Source organism: Sturnus vulgaris, chromosome 1 (assembly GCF_052056855.1).
Source record: "Sturnus vulgaris isolate bStuVul1 chromosome 1, bStuVul1.hap1, whole genome shotgun sequence".
Lineage (NCBI taxonomy): Eukaryota > Metazoa > Chordata > Aves > Passeriformes > Sturnidae > Sturnus > Sturnus vulgaris.
Window position 1 is genome coordinate 5,963,937 of NC_142243.1, and position 20,112 is coordinate 5,984,048.

The window sequence follows — 20,112 nt, forward strand, 5'->3', positions numbered from 1 at the left end:
AGGTCCCCCTGGGATTGCACACGGTAGTATTCAGCTCAATTACTTATTAAAGCACCAACACAGCATAGATTTTTTTTTTTTTCAGTACATTACTTATTCAATCAGAGCTCCAACTCTCTCAGACTGATCCCTTAAGAAAAAGCAAACATCTTTCCCTGTTTGTTTCCAGCTGCATCACAAAAGACTTTAAAGACTTCAGGCTGCAAAGAAAACTGTTTGTGTTTGGGTTGTTGTACAGCAGGAGCTTGTGGGTGAATCCACTGAAGCTCTGATTGACTGGTGAGAGCACAGGGCCATCGAGCTAGGGAAGGTGCTTGGATTTTTCCATGTAACTCCATGACCCACCTCCAACCTAGAGCAGCTTTGCTTGTGCAGGACAGGAACTGCAGGAGAGACTGCAGTGAACAATCTCTTTGTGGCAATCGAGGGTTTGTATATTTTTTTACAGGAGGTGAGATCAATTTTCCATCAAGTTATCCTAGACTGGAATAATTCATCAGATATTTAAACAGAGAAGCTGAACTTTCATCTAGGCAAGATAGGAATGTCATGTTGCTCACCTTGAAGAGCAGTAAGATCCTCTGTGGAGGAGAGAGGGAATCAACTTCTATAAAATACTGAGACATAGAACCTATTGCCTTGCCTTTAGATTTCTCTTAGCTAAGCTGTTGACAAAATCACAGAATCACTGATCTTGGAAAACAGCTCCACAATCATCAAGTCCAGCTGACACCATAACACCACCTCTACTCTGGACAACCAGAGTACAATAAGGTAGACAAGCTGGAAAAAAGCCCACATGGTTTTGGAAATCAAAGGGCACCAGATCCTTCCATCACTTTTTTAAAGGGATGTGCACGAGAGCAAGAAGCCTGTATTTCCTTGGTGAACTAATGTGCATTCCTAGAAGGACAAAAATAAAAGAGTAGTAGAAGTCCTACAGCAGAATTTCTTCAAAGGACCTTTCAAGGGGGAGATTTATTGAGTCTTATTCTATCAGACACTAGTCAGTGAACATGTGCAACTTGGGTGAGCTGGAAAAAAAAAAAGAGCTTGTCTATAAATTCTTGTACTCCAGACACTGTTCCTCAGAGAACAGCCCTAATAAACCCATCACCACAGCAATACTATAATTCAGTGGTGGCTCACTCTTCGGAGCCCTGCATCTGTGTCTTTTCTCAGGGACTCCTGCAGCAAGCACACAGTGCATCAGCTGCCCTGAGGACACAGTGCTTTAATGCTAATTTGGGACATGTCAGAGAGCCCCAGCCCAGCCCAACAGACAAGGAAGTGTCTCCTCTCCCTATCCAGAGAAGAGCTCAGGCCCAGAAAGTAGTTAAATCATGCAGACAATATCCTGCTAGCACCACATAATACTTTGCTGGGAGCCAAGATATTAACTAGAAATGTTCTACAATGTGCTATGAGCTGGGAAATGTGAGTTTTAATCTTCCTCAGCAGAGTAAGAAACCTATCTTGAGCCTCCCATTTCACAAGCAAATAAAGCCAGGAAGCTACAAGAGACAATAATCATCTCACCCTGACAAAACAAATGAGCTACTCAAGAAATTGTCACCAAAACTGCACAAAGCTGAAAGAGGTAAAGAAGGCAGGATTATCAAGTGCCTTCCTTTCATCACTCTTCAGCAATAAGACCAACCCTCAGGAATCTCTGACCCAGGACACCAGGATAAATGTCAGGAGGAAGATGTTCCTTCGGGCATCAAGGGTCTGGAGAATCTCTCTTACAAGGGAAGGGTGAGAGAGCTGGGTCTGTTCAGCCTTGACACAGACCAGGCTTTCCTCAGTGGTGCCCAGCCATGGGACAGGCAGAGTGGGCAGAAATTGATGCCCAGAAAGTTCCACCTGAACATGAGGAAGAACCTCTTTATTGGGCAGTGACCAAGCAGTGGAACAGATCACTCAGAAGGGTGTGGAATCTCCCTCACTGGAGACATTCCAGAACCATCTGGACAATCCTGTGCCACGTGCTCTGGGATAACCCTCTTGGAGCAGGGATCAGATGTGGCCCCCTTCCAACCTGACCCACTCTGTGATTGTGACCTCTCCCAGCTCCTTCCCTGTGTGGTTAACTTTGACATCAAACCAGGAACCTGGCAGAACTTCAGGCTAATGATGATGGCAATGCTGCTTAAACTAGCAGGCATTGTTTAACTTGTATTAATTAGTCCTTCTGCATTTCTCTACAGCCTTGCTCAATGACAAAGCAATTGCTGACTGTGGAGGCCTGCAGGAAGTATTATATGTTTTAGCACTGTACCTTTTGGACCCAGAATAATAAGCACATAAAAGAGATAGATGTGTATTTCTAATGCCACCTTTTAAAAGCAATTGCTTAAAAGAAGCCTGCTTTAGCAACTCAGAAATGTAATTCTTGACCTTCCTGAGTAATCATGCTAATATCAGGAGAAGTTGTAATTATTCAGTTGTGAAAAAAAAGTACTGTCCGTACTCAAAAGTGAAGCACTTAAATATACAAGAGACCAAAGGAGGAATGTGAGTATTCCCTGGCCATTCCAGAGGTGAGCCATGGCAAGGGGTTCCCACTCTCAACCAAGATGGGGCAGGAACAGGAAGAGTGCTCCTGTGCCCCAAAATGTGAAGAATATGAGTTTGAGTCACCCAACTCCAGCAGGAGCACAATCCAGCTCTCAGTCAATAAAGAGATCCTCTACTCTCTACAATTCCCTGGCTTATTCCCAAGATAGATTGCAGCTTCTACAGGAAGGGAAGAAATGCTTCAGTCACTTTCATTAAACAATCTGCTTTATTCCCAGGAGAAATTTTATCCTAAGGGAAAGATACCAACTCCATAGAATGCAGTAAAGTGTTCCCACTTGCACAGGGATGTTCATTCAAATTCTGCAACTTCCACACACCTTTGCAGATCTCCTGGCTCACATTTTCTAAGATTTTCTCAGCTAGAGGTTACTTAATCTGGACTAAAACATTTGAAGTGAAACAGTAGCAACAGAGCAAGACAATCGAGCTGTTCTATTCAGGATCTCTAAGAAAGAAATTGGATATTGAGGGTGCAAGAAAAAAATTTACCTTCCTGCCCTGTTGAGAGCAGAGCACAACACAGAATTTCACAGCCATGAAAAGGAGAAGGAAAAAGAGTAACCCCAAGCTTGTGTGCAGAAGAACTAACTCTGCTTTTTGAAGCAGAAAGGAGATGTATGAAACTTCTCATGTTTGAGCTCTTATTTTCTTTTTTACAAAAATTATGTCAAGTAAAACATTGTGCAGTGGTGTCTGTACCACATAAGATCTCTGTGCTTTCCACAATCTATAAACCCCTGCCATATCATGTTTTATCACACAACAGGCTTTCCATAGTGTCATGTGACAAGAATTTCCCTTCTCAGAGGATCCCAGGGAGTCTTTAAAGACTTTAATCAGCCTCCTCCATGTATTAAAGAAAGATGGGATTAAGTCAGTGTGTTTATGCTTTCTGTGTAGGCAAAGATATAAACATCGCCAAGTTACAGATGAACAGACAGTCTCAAAACATTTAAGTAAGAGAAATTGAGGAATTAAGATACTTTGCTAGACAGGTATGCAGAGGCTGGCATGCCAAACACATGGAATCAAAGCTGGCAGAGATGAGAAGAGTGACTCACATACACAAAGAACTTGACTTTGTCACCCAGCTCTTCCAAAACAGCAAGCACAGTCTGAAAAGTACCTAAGAAAAATTGAGGCCACAAACACACAGAGCAATATGATGCTTTTTTAATCAGGTTTTCAATCACAATGTAATTTTTCCCCACCAACACACTCAAACACAGACATTTAAAAATTATTTGTCTACAAAGAGAAACAAAATGATTTAAACAGCTCCAGTAAATTCTGAGCAAATCTCTTCTGATCTTCTCCTTGGGAGCCCACTCAGCCAACATATAAATTTTGTTTGCTTCTATTTCACAAGACAAGAAGAGGCCGGGTTGTAGATAACCTTCTGTTCAAGCTCAGCATATCTTTTCAGAAGCGGACGATAGACCTAAAAAGAAAAAAAGAAATAAATATGCCTCGTTGAAAAATTAGATTTTTAAATTACACTGCAGTTAAAAAAGCATCTTCAGACATGAAAAATATGGCATCTTCACAGGTACCTGAAGGTTTGGGCTGGTTTTTCCCCAATTTGCTCATGAAAGTGCTGCAGAGTTTTTTCTCTTTAAATGTCACAGTCCTTTTTACCATCGTCTTTACAGCTTAATTTTATGACACGCACAGGTTGTTCTTATTGTGACTGCGTTCTTGCTATAAGCAGAAGTCATTACTTCCAGCAGAAGCAGCTCAGCTAAAGTCACCTCTCCCGGTGTGACATGTCCCCTCAGTAATAGCTGTGCTAATCACCCAGGCAGAACTCCTGTCCTTGCCTCCCTCCACTGCCCCAGGATGGATCACTGCCTGTGTCCCCTCCTCCTCTGCCTCGCTAATCACCCCACTGCCCCTCCAGCACAGCCAGACAGCTCCTCCTTGGCCAATGTGCTGACCAGGGCCTTCCAAAATGCTCTTCACACTCCCTCTCACACTCCTGTACCTGTTCGAGCTGCTTCTCTAGCACACATCTTTCCTATCCACAGTCTGCTCCATGGCCATGTTCCTCCCCGGGTTCACAGGGACAAATCAAATGCAGACCCAGCTTCTATCCACAACTATACCGAGTATCTGAGTAGCTTTTTTGTATTTTCCTAGCTAGAATTTTCCAGGAGTTTTTAGATACAGTATTGTTACAGCCATAAAAAGAAGAATCAAGACACAAATGCATTCAAAACCCCACACTCAGACACATCCTGCACTTTTGGATATGGGTGAGATCCATGACATGAGAAACCCTGAATTAATCTCTACTCTGGCTCCAACCAAAAATTGAACTTCACCTAGATCTTGGAGATGCACCTTCCTCCTTCTCTCCTCCCTCTGGAGTTAACTGTCCCTCTAATGAAATCACGACTGTGACAAGCCATACCAGGACAGCTTTGCACATTTGCTGGCTTGAGCACAAAGAAGGGACGGCCAGTGCAGGGTCTGGCACAGGCTCGAGCAGTCCTTAGGAGGATGCCATAAGGTCACTTCCCTGCCACAGTGAATCCTAGAGGCTGCCAGTCTGGTCTATGAGCCCTCTGCACTGACTCATAATCAGGGCAGCCTCGCTCCTGGCTCCAGGTTCAGAGAGGTTATAGAGCCATAATGAATCATCCCCAGCAAATTGAATTACTGCTCTCATCAGTAAGCAAGATCTAGCATTTCAATGCATTTTATCCTTTTCAGGACAGCCAATAACAGTGTGTACACGTATGAAAAATTCAAGAGGAAAAGGTTTCAGGTGTAAGCTATGGGGATGTAGGAGGAGACTGGCTTGTTCTTGTGCAGGTCTCTGTACAGTCCTGCAGCAGCCTCAGTGTCTGTAACAGCCACACCTTCCCAGATTAAAAAAAAAAAAAGAAATCACACAATTTTCTCATCTAGGAAATAAAAAATAGTGGGTTTTTGTTTTGTCTTTCAAACTGATAGCAAAATCAGTTTTTTATGTTTCCCTTCTCCTAAATGATAGTTTAAGCCTGACCAGTGAAAACTGGATTTCTCTCTTCATTCCCATTTCCACCCTCCACAACAGCAGGTGGAAGTGACTTAATGGACACGTTCTGAAGATGGATCTAGTTTTGATTAACTCCTTTTTAAAAACCAGATGTTACAGAAATTCAAGTTTCATTTCTACATTTCTATAGCAGATTAAGTAAATGAAGGGGTAGAAGAGAAGGAGCATCCACAGCAAGTGGAAAGAGACATCATAAAATTGTTTTTAAAAGCCATGTCACAGTGACTGAGTCTTACACTGTCTTCCACTGACCAAACAGAGAATCCTACTCACTCCTGCCTCTGAACAGACTCATTCAGTGACCCCAGGCCAGGCATTTAACATGTGTGTGCCCCAGCTCCTCTTCTCCACAGGACAGTGATACTGAGATCCTGGAGGTTTATGCAGATTTATGGGGTTAGAAAATAAAATGCACCACTATTATGAAATGTCACATTACTCAGCATGGTATTTTTAACTAACTACATGAGGGCCTGGAGGGCTCAGAGAAGTATATATACATATATCCTTTTCATGTTCCCAAAGAATATTATTGCTCCCATTTCTGGTAAATATGCACATCAGAGTAAACAAAACATTGAGCAGGCAACTATGGCTATATTGGGAGTAACAGTATTTCAAACAAAAGCAACTCTTCTATTCACTGAAGCATCTGTAATGAAGACTGGCTATTTCTTACTTCACTATTCTGTAAATTTGATAAACTCTAAGTGCTTCTCAGCAAAGATTCAGCACAGCAAAGCTGTATTGCTAAGTGAGCTCAGTCACTGAGAAAGCAGGCTCCATTACTTGCCCATCAGTATTTGTATTTGTACAAAATACACACAAGGCATTTACCAGAAGGCTGGGAAGTATTATTGTTAATACATCACTCTAAATTAAAATGTGTCAAAATAAATGAATAACCACATTTACTGACACAGTTTCTTTTCCTGTTTATTGGACTTAAGCACTTAGCTTGCTAATTGAGAAAATTCAGGCATTTGCAATAAGCTTCTCAGCCATTAATGTAAATGAATCCTGCATTATGGACCATATGAAAAAAAACTTGCAAACAAATAATTAAGAATATTTCCTGTACTCTACTCCTGTTCTTTGGGGTAAAAAGTGGCACAGCTCAGAGAGATAAGCAAAGCCTTAAATTCCTCCTCCTCAGGGAATTTGGCTGTAATACCACCAGTACATCATAGCTGATAAGTGCAGCAGTACCACAGGCTTTTCACAAGCAGCATTTTTCATGCCAGCTGAGGTTTGGGGCTGGAGCAGTGCAGCTCCCATGGAACACAGAGAATAGAAGCCAAACAGCAGCAACCCAGAGCATGTGCACTCAGGTGTGTCTGTGGAAGGTGATTCTCCACATTTGTCATGACTGAAGTGCCTCCACAGAACCTTGGGCAACTCCTCCTGTGCAATTCTGGGAGTGTCTTTCCTGAGGCAATTATATAGATGTATTTTTATAATTGAGGTCTAAAGGGAATAAAAGACTCTCAGTAATGCATAAAATCTCAAGGACATAAAATCCCTGTCTGCCATAGCCTCACATCTAATCTATCAAACTATGATATTTAACAAAAGTAATTACATGTATCAAACACAAACCTTATTATTGTCCATAATTTAATTGTCCTTGCTTAATTATGGCCTTTTCTCCAGTTTATCTTTATACCCTACTCCACAACATTGATAGTACTCTGACTGCTTCGTTTACAAACCCTAAACTTCTCTCCTGGGACAATTTGGTCACATTCTGACAGTCCCACAACTAAAGAAAATGCTAATGATAAATAATACATTATAACAGGGAAATATTTTAACCTGCCCTCTCTGAAAAATGCATTTGTACAATGCTACCTCGTTCTCTAGAACAAATGAAATGTGTTGTCCTGTTACTACATCTCACCACATTACCAGCCTATGTACTCTATAGGGCTTTCACTGTTCACATTGTCCCTGCCACCTTCTAAGAGCAAGAGCAGCTACAAATTATTACCACAAGTGACAATCCACATGGATCCTCCTATCTCCTGCAATGCTCTGTTAGCCAATCACTGGAGCAATTCAAAATTTTGAAATTACAAAGATGATGCTGATGATTAGATAATTTTAATCTACCCAAGTACATTTAATCTATCCTGAATAGATTAAAATTAATCAGTCTCTCACAAACACTTGCTACTTTTGATAGGTTCCTTTTTTTAAACCAAAGGCAAATTACTCATAGAAATTTGCCTAAGAAATCAAGAATTTCTTTATTTTTCCAATCATAGCGTTTGTTCACCTTTCTTAACAGAGAAAGAACACTCATAAAGCAGAAACAATAAAACAGTGTTCTGAAATACTCTGAAGACTTCTCCAAGGAACCACACCTGAAACAACTACACTCTTTACTTCAGATATCCATTCTGCAAGCCTATCTTAATCAGTTTAACAGGCTAAAAAATTATTGGCTACACAAATCACCTTAATCAAGCTTCTACCAATACCTACTATATTTTTGTGGTTGTATTATTACACACTTTGTATTAAATTACCAACCTAAACCAATTCTAGAAAACAACCTCCTCCCTCCAAAAGCTAACTCAACAAAATATAATTATTTTAAATCAATAAATAGGTCATTAGAATCTTCCTGGGTAATAGGGTCATTTCTATAAATCCACCCATTTTCAAGGCAATTCACCAAAGTCAAGAAAACCTGTTAGGTTTACATTTTCCCTTCCTGAATTTTTGCAAGATTAATACATCTCAGCAGAGTCAATAATGCAATCAAAAATCACACATGCAGAGGCAGTGAGCTGCTCTATGCCTTCTCCCTATAAAACCCCACAGGATAATATCACAACCAACCTGGCACTGTCACAGGCACAGGGTTTGTATAAACACAAGTGACCAACTCCCAGACAATCATGTTCTCTCTCATGTTTTATTTTTGCTTAATTAACCAACTAGTCAACCATCCCTGTTTTAATAGATGACTAAAATAGATCTGAATTCTAATGCTGAAATAACAGATTATTTCTGTCTGTTAACATATATTTATTGCTTTAGAACCTCCTGGTTATTTTTGTCGTGCTTAGTGGTTCTGATTAATTTTTTTCCTCAGGGAAGAGAGGAGGCCCCAACGAGGTGAGATGACTCTTTAATTTTTGCTACTCTGAAAAAAAAAAAGGAAGGAGGATTCATCAGATTAACCCACAGATGACTGACTTGAGCTAGTCTGGTTGAGTGAGTGACCAAGGACTATCAGCACAGTGCTTTCCACCAGAACACCTCATGACCCGTTTGGGTATTGACAGAATTAGAAACAAGCTCAGATTTATATCCCTATCCTACAAAAATACTGGGAAATCAGGTTCAGCTAAGAGACTTGGGGTCATACCCACAGAGAGGGATTCATCCTCTTTGAAATGCTCTCTGCAAGGCAGGATGGTCTGCTACAGGATAAAGTCACATTGTTGTCAGGCAAGTTGGAACTTTTGAGACTTCAGTTTCCACTAAGGACTGATTGATCGCCCACCACAAGCTCTATGTTCCCCTTCTTGTGACTTTATTCTGTTTTACCTGCCCATCAGTTTAATTGAACCAGAAGAGCTGCTTTGTGCACCCTGCCCTTGCTTTTTTGAATCACGTTCATTATCACAAATGATCCCTCAGAAATCAAAGAAACGCTTTTTGCATTTTTGGTTCCTGGAAACCCCTGCTGCGGGCACAGGCCTTGGCAATGAAGGGGAAGCTACATCAAACTGTCCCATTTGACCTCTGTCTACAGGAGGTTTTCCTCTCTCCAATGATCTAACACGTTGTCTCCAACCTATACCAGGAAGAAAGGATGAAAACCAGAGCAGATTGCTGTGTTGTGACCTGTTTTCTCTCCACCCTGCCAAGATCTAGCTGTAGCCGTCCAAAAAATGTAAAGAAGTGGTTGGGGGAATTTCACATTGGTAAGCCAGACTCTTTCAGAAGAGCTCCTCAGCAAGACAGGGCTTAACCTCAGGATGACTTTGAAGTTTATAAAAAGAACTATCATTTAAGTGAAAGGCTCTAACCTCAACAGAATGAAATTGGATGGACAGGGAGATGCAGCCCTGTGTAAAACAGAATCAAACTGACTCATTGCATTATGAATTTTTACTGCACTGTTCATGCTAACACACTGTATTACTGACAGGCCCTCTGGCTTTCTGCAGCTTCACAGCCATGAAACTAGCCAGGGAATCCACCATCAACTGCAAAATTACAAGGCAGGAAGAAAAAAGAAATGGTGTGGAATATGTAACTGTGAGAAGCTGATTTTAATGGAATGAAACTGGAAAGCTAAGCTAAGGAGCAGGAATGGTTATTCCTTTCCATGCTGTTTGGCCACTGCCTCCCTGTCATTCATTCCTATCTACTGGGGCAACAACTCTCTACTGTGGATCACTTAAAACCAATAACAAAGATGTGCAAGGAGAGCCAGGTCTAACCATGTGGAAAAGGAAAGTATTGGGAAGGAGATAATTAACTCTTTTAGCTTCCAGGCCATTTTATGCAGACAGCAAAATAGAAAAGAGGTATCTGAATTCTCCAGTGATCTCTCCAGTCAGGTTTGCTCGGCCCCTGCAGGGGTACAAGGTGCTTGCAAGGCAAGCAAGGTGAGTGACAGCTGTATTCTGTGCCCTTGAGTTTTATAGCTGAAGCAGCAGCAGGTCTCTGAGCACTCCCCACCTCCAGCCCAGCCAGGCTGGCAGCTTTTCAGCACACAGCATTTTGGGGGGGAACAGGGCAGCGATGTGAGGTTGGATCAGACACCAGGGAGCTGCTCCTGTGCTGTGCTCCCTGCAGAGAGCTTCAGCTGCAGCACACGTGGCACAGGCCACTGCTGTTAATTATTTTATCTTTTAAAATGAGGGGGGAAGGTTGAGTAAATGAGATCAGATCAATCAAGTTTAAATTATTCAATGTCTTAATATTTCTGAAGGGGACTTCTATTCGATTACTGAGCTCCTCCATCTCAGTTAATAATTAAATAATATGCTGGCAGGCACAATGCAGCATGATCATTTCTATTATTACTCATGATGATATCTGGTGCTCCTCTACACATGTAGCTGGGAGTTAGTAGTTTTGGCAGATCATTAATTTCCCAGTTTAAATAAAAGCTTTAAAACCTTGTTGCCTGTAGTTAGGCCACTTCCAAATCTCATAAATGGTAGAGTGTGTAAGGCTGTGCTGATGTAAAAAGTATTTGCACAGCTGAAGACCTTGGTGAGATTCACCTCTGTTATTTAAACATGTGTTCTCCAGGAATGTTGCTATATTGTATTGTTTATTTATTACTGTGCATTATATTTCCAAAGCTGTTGTAAACTAAAGCCTTTGGCTGGGAGTGAAACGTGCAGGGCTGCACTGGAGAGCCTGACACAATGATTCCTTCCTTGGTTTTACAAGGGCTGGAATCACATAGTTACCAACAATGACTATCCCTTCTGCTTTGTCTTTGTGGGCCATAAAGCACAAGCCTCACCTTCAGACGTGCCGAAATTCACAGGATGGGCACAGAACCAAAGACCTGTGCCTACTGCATCCTCCCAGCTGGCATGGTTTCCAAGTGGGAGCTACTAGTGATTATATACAATGTGCTGACCACTGTTTACAGACAGGAAGGATTTTTGGAGATGTTTTCCAAGAAGCCAAAAAGCACAGTCACCACCCTTTTTTCCATGATGCTTGCTGCAAACAAGTCCAGATTATTTTGTCAAGATTATCAGCTACAACCTGACTGAACTCTATCCAAATTCAACCTATTTTATAACTTTTTCTGTCCCTTAAGAGGTTTTGCTCTCTGATCATGCCTTGTTAGGAAAATTCATTCTCACAGACCAGGATGGTGGCATCAGATTATTGTATCATTACAACACCAAATATCTCTCAGAATCAAATCTCTCTTTACAACAAGGAATAAGAACTGTGTAACCAAGTGTTTCCTAAATTAATCTATTATACCAGAAGAATTAGCAAACCCCAACATTTTGAAGCAGACAGGGAATGAAGAGAAAAATGGTGTTCCCAAACTTGCTCACCTCCTCAGCCCCTGGGGTGGGTGTAACAGCCAATCTGGGCTCGGGTGCTAATTTCACAACATCAGCCAAGGACACATTCCTCTCAGCTACAAGTCCTGCAATGAGAACCACAATCCTGATCAATGCAAAAAAAACACCATGAGGGATGTGCCCTGACTCCCTAGCAAATTAATACATTATATTGATCTTCCCTGGTCAGGTCAGCATTCAGGATTGAAGGATAAATGGCAGAAGATCTTACATTCCTATGAGCTAGCCTGGGAAGTGGGGACTCTGTGATTGAGTTTTTGCCAATCACTCAATTCGTACCCTGGGGAACAGGTAAGCAGCAGAAATGCTACTCAACAATATCAGTAATTATTTATGGTTACAACAATACAGTAAACAGCAGTGAAAATACATGGAAGCAAGGGATTCAAGGACAAAATGTGACTAAACATAAAAATGAAGAGAAATGAAAACACTTTCAAGAAAATACGCCACAGATTATTAAATATATTTATGTGAAAAGAAGCAAAATAACAGGGGAGTTCTGCTATGACAGCATTTTGCTTTGTGAGCAAATCACATCATTTCAGGAGCTCCCTGCACACCTTCTAAGAACCCCAGGCTAACTGTGAAACACCCCAGATGCACATTGTAATATTATTGAAGAGCCCTTGCCATCAGTATTTCATTTATATTAGCAAGTCCTCACTTTCCCTCAATTCCTTTGCCTGGCCAAGAGTGAGGCAGCTGAAAGCATCAATCAAAAATGCCATTTAGGAACACACACAGCAAACCCCCTGGGGCTTGGCTGGCAGAGGATGTGAGCCAAGGAGTCCCTCCATCAGCACAGCATCCGAAATCCTCGCTCAAACGCTCTGTCAGCCAAGCCTCCACATCCCTCATGCCAAACTGGCAGAGGGAATACACAACTCTCACACACAAAATATCCTCACAAACTTTCACGATGGCTCCACACTTCAAAGGCATTCACAGACAAGGAATTTGCCTGCAGCATTAGGGGCTGGGAGGCTTCTGAAGCAGAAGGGAAAGTTTGAGTATAAAGGAAAACAGTTTGGAAACTCAACCCATGAGGTGCAAAAATGGTCCCATTGTGGCTTCAAATATACAGATAATCCAAGTGTTTCCACTGTCCTGCAAAAGTCTGACAGAATCCTTGTGCCTTTTCTGGAGATAAAGAGGAGAGCATGCTGTGTGCATTAAACACACCAATTCAGGTTTTGGTCATGCAATTTTCTGTGCTGTTTTCAAATGCAAGAGATCATGTAGTCTTTAGATGCTATAATGTGACAGCAGAATTTGTTTCTAAAATTAAAACTTGATTTCTTCTGATGGCTGATGTTATCTTTTCCATACTTGTTGCAATCCCATGGTCTTACATGAACTTGTAGAAAAGTTGCCCATGTCTTAAGGCCCAAATCCTAAAGATTCAAATCAGAAAAACTGAGGCTAGCTGAAGTTGACCTAAACAAGGACTTACAACTAAATAATTCAAGGAGTGTGGAAGATCTTAAAAACCACTTTAAAATACATGGATAAAAATTCATGGTTGGGATTCGAGTCTTAAATATCTGATGGCCCATCCTTAACACACATCCACATGCATTAATAGATATAAGTTAATTAACATGTAAATCCTGGGGCTTGGACTGTTGTATTAGAGTGAGTGACATAGTACAGCAAGCAAGATGACTGGTCAAGCTAAGAGTATCCCAAGATCCATGCTTTTACAAGACAAAGTGCATGGAGCCCAGGACACCTTGCATATCTTTCAATGTGATGCTTAAAAGCTGGAAGATAAATATAGGTTTAATACTGCCAGCAGCATTATAGGTCTTGTTGTCCCTGCCCTCATTGATCTTCTTTGCTAGGATCAGCCTTTTGTTTGGTTTGGCCATTTCAGCAACCCAGTTTACAGCCCAGATCACAAACTGGGGCAGCAGGCTGCACCAGCACCTTCAGCTGGGCTGTATTCTTCCACAGATGTAGCAACTCAACATGTGAAGGTCCTCAACCTTTCCTGGACAGTACCAACACTTCCCACACTCCATCCCTTGGTTGAGAAGCAGCCACCAGGCCTGGAATTACAATGTAAATTTTATTCTCTGGTCTAATCCAAGTGTACTGAGAGCAAAAATCCCTCTTTGACCTGTGTGACCTTCCAGTCAGATGTGCACAGCTTTACTCCCCCCTCATGCCCAGTAACATTAATCCCAAGGTATTAAGCAAGTGAAATTAAATTCCCTGACTGCTCACAAGCATGTCCTGGCAGCCTTACCATGGATTGCTCTGTAAGCACTTCCCAGACAAGCAGAGTTGGCCGTGTCGATGGTGAACACGGGCGCGTTGAACACGTCAGACAGGACCTGAGGAGCATCAAAGCATCCATGAAACACAAAGAAAAAAAGAAATCCTTCATCACTGCTCAAGGAAATAAGCAGCTGTCCCAAGCCCCAGCCAAACACTCAGGAAACTGTGGAAAGAAGCACTGCAGGCAACAATGAGGCATGAACTTGTCACACAACGGGATATTGGTAATTCTGAGCTACAGATGTAACTCTAGCCAGTAAATAAAGTCCCATTTCTCTCCAGATCTCTTGGTCACAAGCTCAGAGGAGCCCTGGTTCAAGCATCATCTCTCAAAAGCTCACACAATCAGCCCATGCTAAAGGCTGATGTCAGGGCAAGGAGACCTGCTCAGGAACTGGAGCTTGTTTTCTTCCATTGTGTTAAGGCTGGTTCAAGTAGGAAGGAAAGAGAGAAGAACCAGTCATGGCTCCTCAGTTCTAAACTGGGATAAAAATAAGCCTCCAGCAATACGAAGGCCTGCTAAACCTTTCTTCTTCATCTCCACCATTCCCATCCTATTAGGATCAGCAGGGAGAATGACACAGGAGCTGATTACATAGTCCCTAAATTTACCATTTTCCTGCTTTTAAGGGAACCTTAGCTATGAATATATATTGAGACACTTGGCTAGAATAATACAAATAAAATTTTACAGGCAAAGGATTGATTATGGTATCCAACAGATACTAAAGTTACTCAACTATACATCATTTTGCATTGAAATCAGCACCTCACATCCACTGAGTACATGTGCTCTTCCCCACAGTTTAAGGTTAGAAAAAAAATACAAAAGGAGGGCAATTAAGACCTATTTGTATAAGGACATAGGAGGTTCAATAACTCCTCTCCAAAAACATTGTTAGCACATGCTTTCTCTTTTGGTTTCATCACTTCTAGGACTGCAGGTGCCCCTCAGGCTGAGCAACAGGAGCAGAAAACAATTCAGATATAACCTGTGCTGAGTTTATTACTTTTGCCAAAGGGAGAAGTGTCTCACCTGACTCAAATCCATGCAATTGAGTCTAAAATAAAGCCAGAATGTCCAGCCTTCCAAACCATTTGGATTACTGCAAGGCAACCCTGATCCTGGAATTTATAACCCTGCTGTGGATGGACCCCAAGGCTTCATAAAAAATGACTAAGAAATGAAATCCATATCACTTATAGAAATATACAGGAAAATCCTTTACAAATTTAATGTACTTTCTCTGAAATTTTGTAGAGAATCTTCAAATCAAAGCCTTTGAAAATCACTGATTTTCACAATTTAAATGAAAGTGGCTGTTTGCTAACTAGAACCCAATGGAAGCCTGAGCTTATACACTTAAAACGCTCTTCTGGTAAGACAGAAGAGTCAGGATTGGCTAATTTCATTTGCAAGCAAGCATTGAGCAACACATGAGCCTCAATGCTAGAGAACAAATGAAAAATTAATCGTGGTTATCTATTAAAAAGTCCTCTGGAAATTTTAAGGTCACAGAGGTCTAGTCCCACTGCCCATCCTGCCAGCTAGTGCTACCACTTTGTTTCAATATATTCCTCATATGCATCTTCACCTCATCTCTAGTAGCCATTTCTTAAGTTTAAACTGTACAATCTTTTGGACAGCAATTTTTCGGTTTTTTGCATCTCTGAAGAGCCTCATACAATGCAGCTTTACTCCATAATGATTACTAAGAAGTGCTGTAATACTACAAATAACATTTTAACAATTTAACAAATAAAACTTTTTTACTACTATTATAAAATAAAAATTAAAGTTCATACATTTGGTAAGTCATTTGGAACTGTGGTATCTCTCACAAATAATTTAAAAATAAACTGTTAGAGGTTCTACTGGTAAAGATAATTCACTATGTTCCATGTGGTCATTAATCAAGCACCACATATGTTATAAAAAGCTTCCTGGAACTGTGGAGAAAGCTGCCCTACTAAATTTTTTTTAACAGGTTTTCCTAAGTTGTCGCCTTTGTGGTGTGAAATATAGGAGTTCCTGAACGTTGATTAATTAAATGATAGTCTTTCGTAGCCCTGGAACAAATTATCCAAAATTGACCATGATAAGGGTGGAAGCTGTTATTCTTTATGCAACTGATACGGTTTCTGAGGTTTTGATTAAATTAAAAAGAAAGATCCAATTAAGCAGTGATTGAATTAAGTGAATGACACTGTATTGATCATATTATTTTAAAGCACTTGTAATGAGTTTTAAAACTAGCTAGATTGTTATACGTGAAGAGTAGGCACCCCAGCCACCACTCTCCCAATCCCATGATTTTTCAGCTGTGTATCTTGCCAAATTACATATTTTAGGAACATTTGTTTCTCTGCTTCATTCCATAGCAAGGAGATCCTCCTGGCACCCAAACTAGAAATACAGCTTTAAAAACAAACTCATCTGTGAATGCAATCTTTCCTGATGTACCCTCAGCAGAATTAAACCTGTAAGGACCAATGTTTTAAGCAATTAACCAATCAGTTAATTTTCCAATGTCACATTCTTAGGCAAAGTAACCAAAGCAGATGAAGAGAAGTGACATCTGCAGGCAAAACATGCCAAATTTGCTGTTCCCCTATCAGCTGTACAAACAGCAACACACGTGGTTTAGATGCCTTAGCAGAAAACAGCTTTTTGCTTTTTTGCTCTTCAACCTCCATTTAAGCCAGCTCAGGTTTTGTGGAGCAGAGAATTGCCTGCAATTGTCAAAGAGAATGGTGTGCAGCTGAGGCTGGCCTCTGCTCTCTGGAGCTGATGGGAAGGGATTGGCATCCCAAAAAAACATTTCACCCTGTGTTCACTACCACCAGTAATAAGACCTGGCCCAAGATTAGGATTTGTGGTGTACATGTGTACTTCCAGGTCAGCGTTGGAGCCTGTGATTAAAAGGGAGCTTGTCAAGGCAGCCCTTGGAGCCCAGAAATCTCCTTGGATCACCCAGGAGGAGACATTTGCATTTGTTAAGTTACAATGCCATCCGTTTTCCTCTGCTCTGCAGCAGCCGGGATCTCCCCCGACTATGACAGGGTTGACAGATCGTGAGCAGACATCCCATCACAGACGGCTGGCTTTGGGCAGGATGAATCCCAATCCAGATGTCTCGCTCTGTGCTGTCACAAGCCAGGTGAGAGGCCTCTCGCCATTTGTGAGCCAGGCTTTGCCAAGTCTCAGTGGGCAGGAACAGAGAGCACACGGATCTCTGCTCTCCAGAGATGGATGAAGGATCTTACCCAGGCTGGATGTGCAGCAGCAGCAAAAGAGGAGCTTGGGAAGAGAGAGGAACGACCCTACAAAAGTGCAGCCTCCTCCCAGCAATTGATGTGATGCTAATAAGCACCACAAAGGCAGAGGGTTGAGGTTTGTATGAGGGTGTTTGTTCGTTGCTGGGTTTTCTCAGTGTTTAACACCAGCATAATTCCCCTTCAGTGTAAAGAAACCAGTGGTTTGACTTTGACCTGAACGACAGCAAAAAAAAAAATCTCAGGTATTATATACGAAATTTCTTTGTGATTTCTTTTCTGATTGATTTAAGTGATGAGACCTGGAAATCACCAGTGCTTCAGATACACACTCATAAAACCAGTCAAGTGTGAAAAAAATCTCTAAGTTCAATGTAAAATTAGCACTGGGCTAAAGGTTTTTGCACTAAATCTGAAGAAAAAGTCCAAAGAGCTGCAGCAGATTCACAATTCCATATCCACACCTTCCTGTGCAGCTGCAGTGACTTGGATTCAGTACAGCAAAATAAAAATGGAGATGTAACCGCAAGTTCAGTTCAGGATTTAATTTTCTACTTACCTGTAAGATCTTTTTATTGTGGGATGCGCCACCAGTAGCCAAAACCCTTGTTCTGGGCACTGCAATGCAAGAAAAAGTACAAATCAAACTGATAGTACATATGGTCAAGATTTGTGCTACTGAACCAAGTACAGTGAGAATAAGGAGGTGGGAGTCAGGGTTCTCTCTCTGTACCTTTAATTTACCTTCTGTAAAAAAGGAGATAACACTAATTACCCACTTTTCCAGGGCACATTAGAACATTTCCTTAGAAGAGGCAACATAAATATTGCAGATCTATTATTATTGTAGTGCTATCAATGTCAGGGAGATTTGCAAAGGAGATACAGAGTAAGAAAGGCAGTGTTATTATATTACAGCTCTGGTTTGAGGTCAGATTGGTTTGGCTCATAGCTGTATATATACAAACTGACAGATAACCTTTAAAATCAGCAGTATTTTCCAAACTTATCTCCTCATGACGTTCACAGTCAGAGTTCACTGAAACCTGGGCAATCCCTATGTGCTTGAATGACAAGGAAGTGTGTCAAAAGGCAATTAGAGATGGTCTAAATCACTTCACTAAAATTAAAAAAAAATCTGAATCTTCAACCAGTGCAAATGCACAGCTTTGGGGGAGATAACATATCCTGTGTTCTTTAGGCTTGAAGAAACCCATCCTTCCTTCTACATTCCTGAATGTCTGCCTCACCATTTATTTGTGTGCATGCTCCTCTGGAGCACGGCATGCAACAAGGCACATATCTATCCATAATCACAATTCAGCAAGGCATTACCAACATAAATAGTCCAAATGGTCTCACTGTCGTTCTTCAAAGGCTTAGAACAAAATAAATGCATAAACATTTTGATATCTTGAATTTTTTAAGAAAAACTAAACACTTAATTATCCTGATTTATGACAATAATAAGTGATACCATTATGTATACCCTCCCAAAAGGGAAACTTCACTGTAGTTATTGTTTTGTTATCTTAACTTCCTTTCTAATAAAAGCTAAAGATAATTTATTTCTCACAAGGCAATGTTGAGCAACTTACACTGATGCCCTAAATAACTTATTGTCATTTATCCTTTCAAGTATCTTAATGGCCTGAAGACAGAATTAGAAATTATCAGAAGATGCAGCTCATCACACCATTTCCAAACCCCCATCTGGGTGCTCAGGTGGAGCCCAAGACCCAGACAAAGCATTGCATGGGAGACCCTATTTTACTGATAAAATTAAATTTATTTTCCTCTTTGGAGGATATTCAGTGATGCACAAATTGGGTTTTAAAAGCCATTAGGATCTCTGTCAATGTCAGTAAACAAATAAAACAAACAGCAGAGTGATTCCTCAGGGAAAACAAGTTTCAATTATACCAACACAGAGTGACAGATTCCTGCCAAGATTATCACAACAACATAATAGCACAGAAACCAGTGAAAAATAACTAGTAAGCCTCTGTTCCTAGAAACCAAACCAAACTCTAAATTATTTGCCTGGTAGTCACAATTCTGTCTTGCTAAACCCTGTTGTGAATATAAATTCTTGCAGAACTACCACATCCAACATGAAAACACCACATTTCAGAGACAGACAGCAAGGCAGGATGAGAAACAAACACACTGGCTGCACTTCCCAGCAGCTCAAACCAAAGAATGAGTCAGGCTTGGTCTGCAGTGCCTCTGGAAAGGGGCTGAACCCACTGCTGGGCTCCCACCATCAGGGAAGGACAGTGGGCAACACAAACATGCCAAAGCCAAAGAGCAGCCACCCCTGTGAGAACAGCAAACACATCTCAGCTCAGCTGCCTCCTGCACTGCCAGCTCTCTGTCTCAGGGCTTCTGCTCCACAACTTCCCAAAAGTTTGCATTGGGAATCCAGGAATGGATGGGAGACTTACTCCTTGCTAGGTCAGAACCTTCAGGTTTTGGCTACATTATAAATTCATGCCATCACTGTAACTCAATAAGTTATCAGAAACATGGGGGTAAATTTACAGTGCATTTCCTATTTAATGCAGACCACACACAAGTAAGCATTTACCCCACTATCTGCTGAGTTAGGTGTCTTCCAAGAGGCCAAACCAGATCTCCTAAAATTGTCTAACATGCTGCTATCTGCACACCCACCTTAATCCAGACTAATTCTTTTGTAGCAAAATACGAATAATTATTTCAGCATATACTTAACCTACTTGATAAAAAAACCCTTATTTAATTTACACTGTACAATTTCTAACACTGGTTAGACAACTCACATTCTAAATTGGATCCACTCATGAGTACAAA

General features: G+C 41.1%; 1 protein-coding gene across 1 annotated transcript in view; it reads right to left on the minus strand.

Moving 5' to 3' along the window:
- Nucleotides 1–3,740: 3,740 nt before the first annotated feature.
- Nucleotides 3,741–20,112, minus strand: part of XYLB (xylulokinase) — an 80,225-nt gene continuing 63,853 nt past the window's right edge. Inside the window, exons 16-19 of the mRNA XM_014873705.2 lie at nt 17,837–17,895; nt 13,970–14,057; nt 11,686–11,780; nt 3,741–4,024 (exon numbers count right to left, since the gene is read on the minus strand). Coding sequence (XP_014729191.2) covers nt 3,941–4,024; nt 11,686–11,780; nt 13,970–14,057; nt 17,837–17,895 — 326 coding nt within the window. The 3' untranslated portion in view covers nt 3,741–3,940. The remainder of the gene's footprint in view (nt 4,025–11,685; nt 11,781–13,969; nt 14,058–17,836; nt 17,896–20,112) is intronic.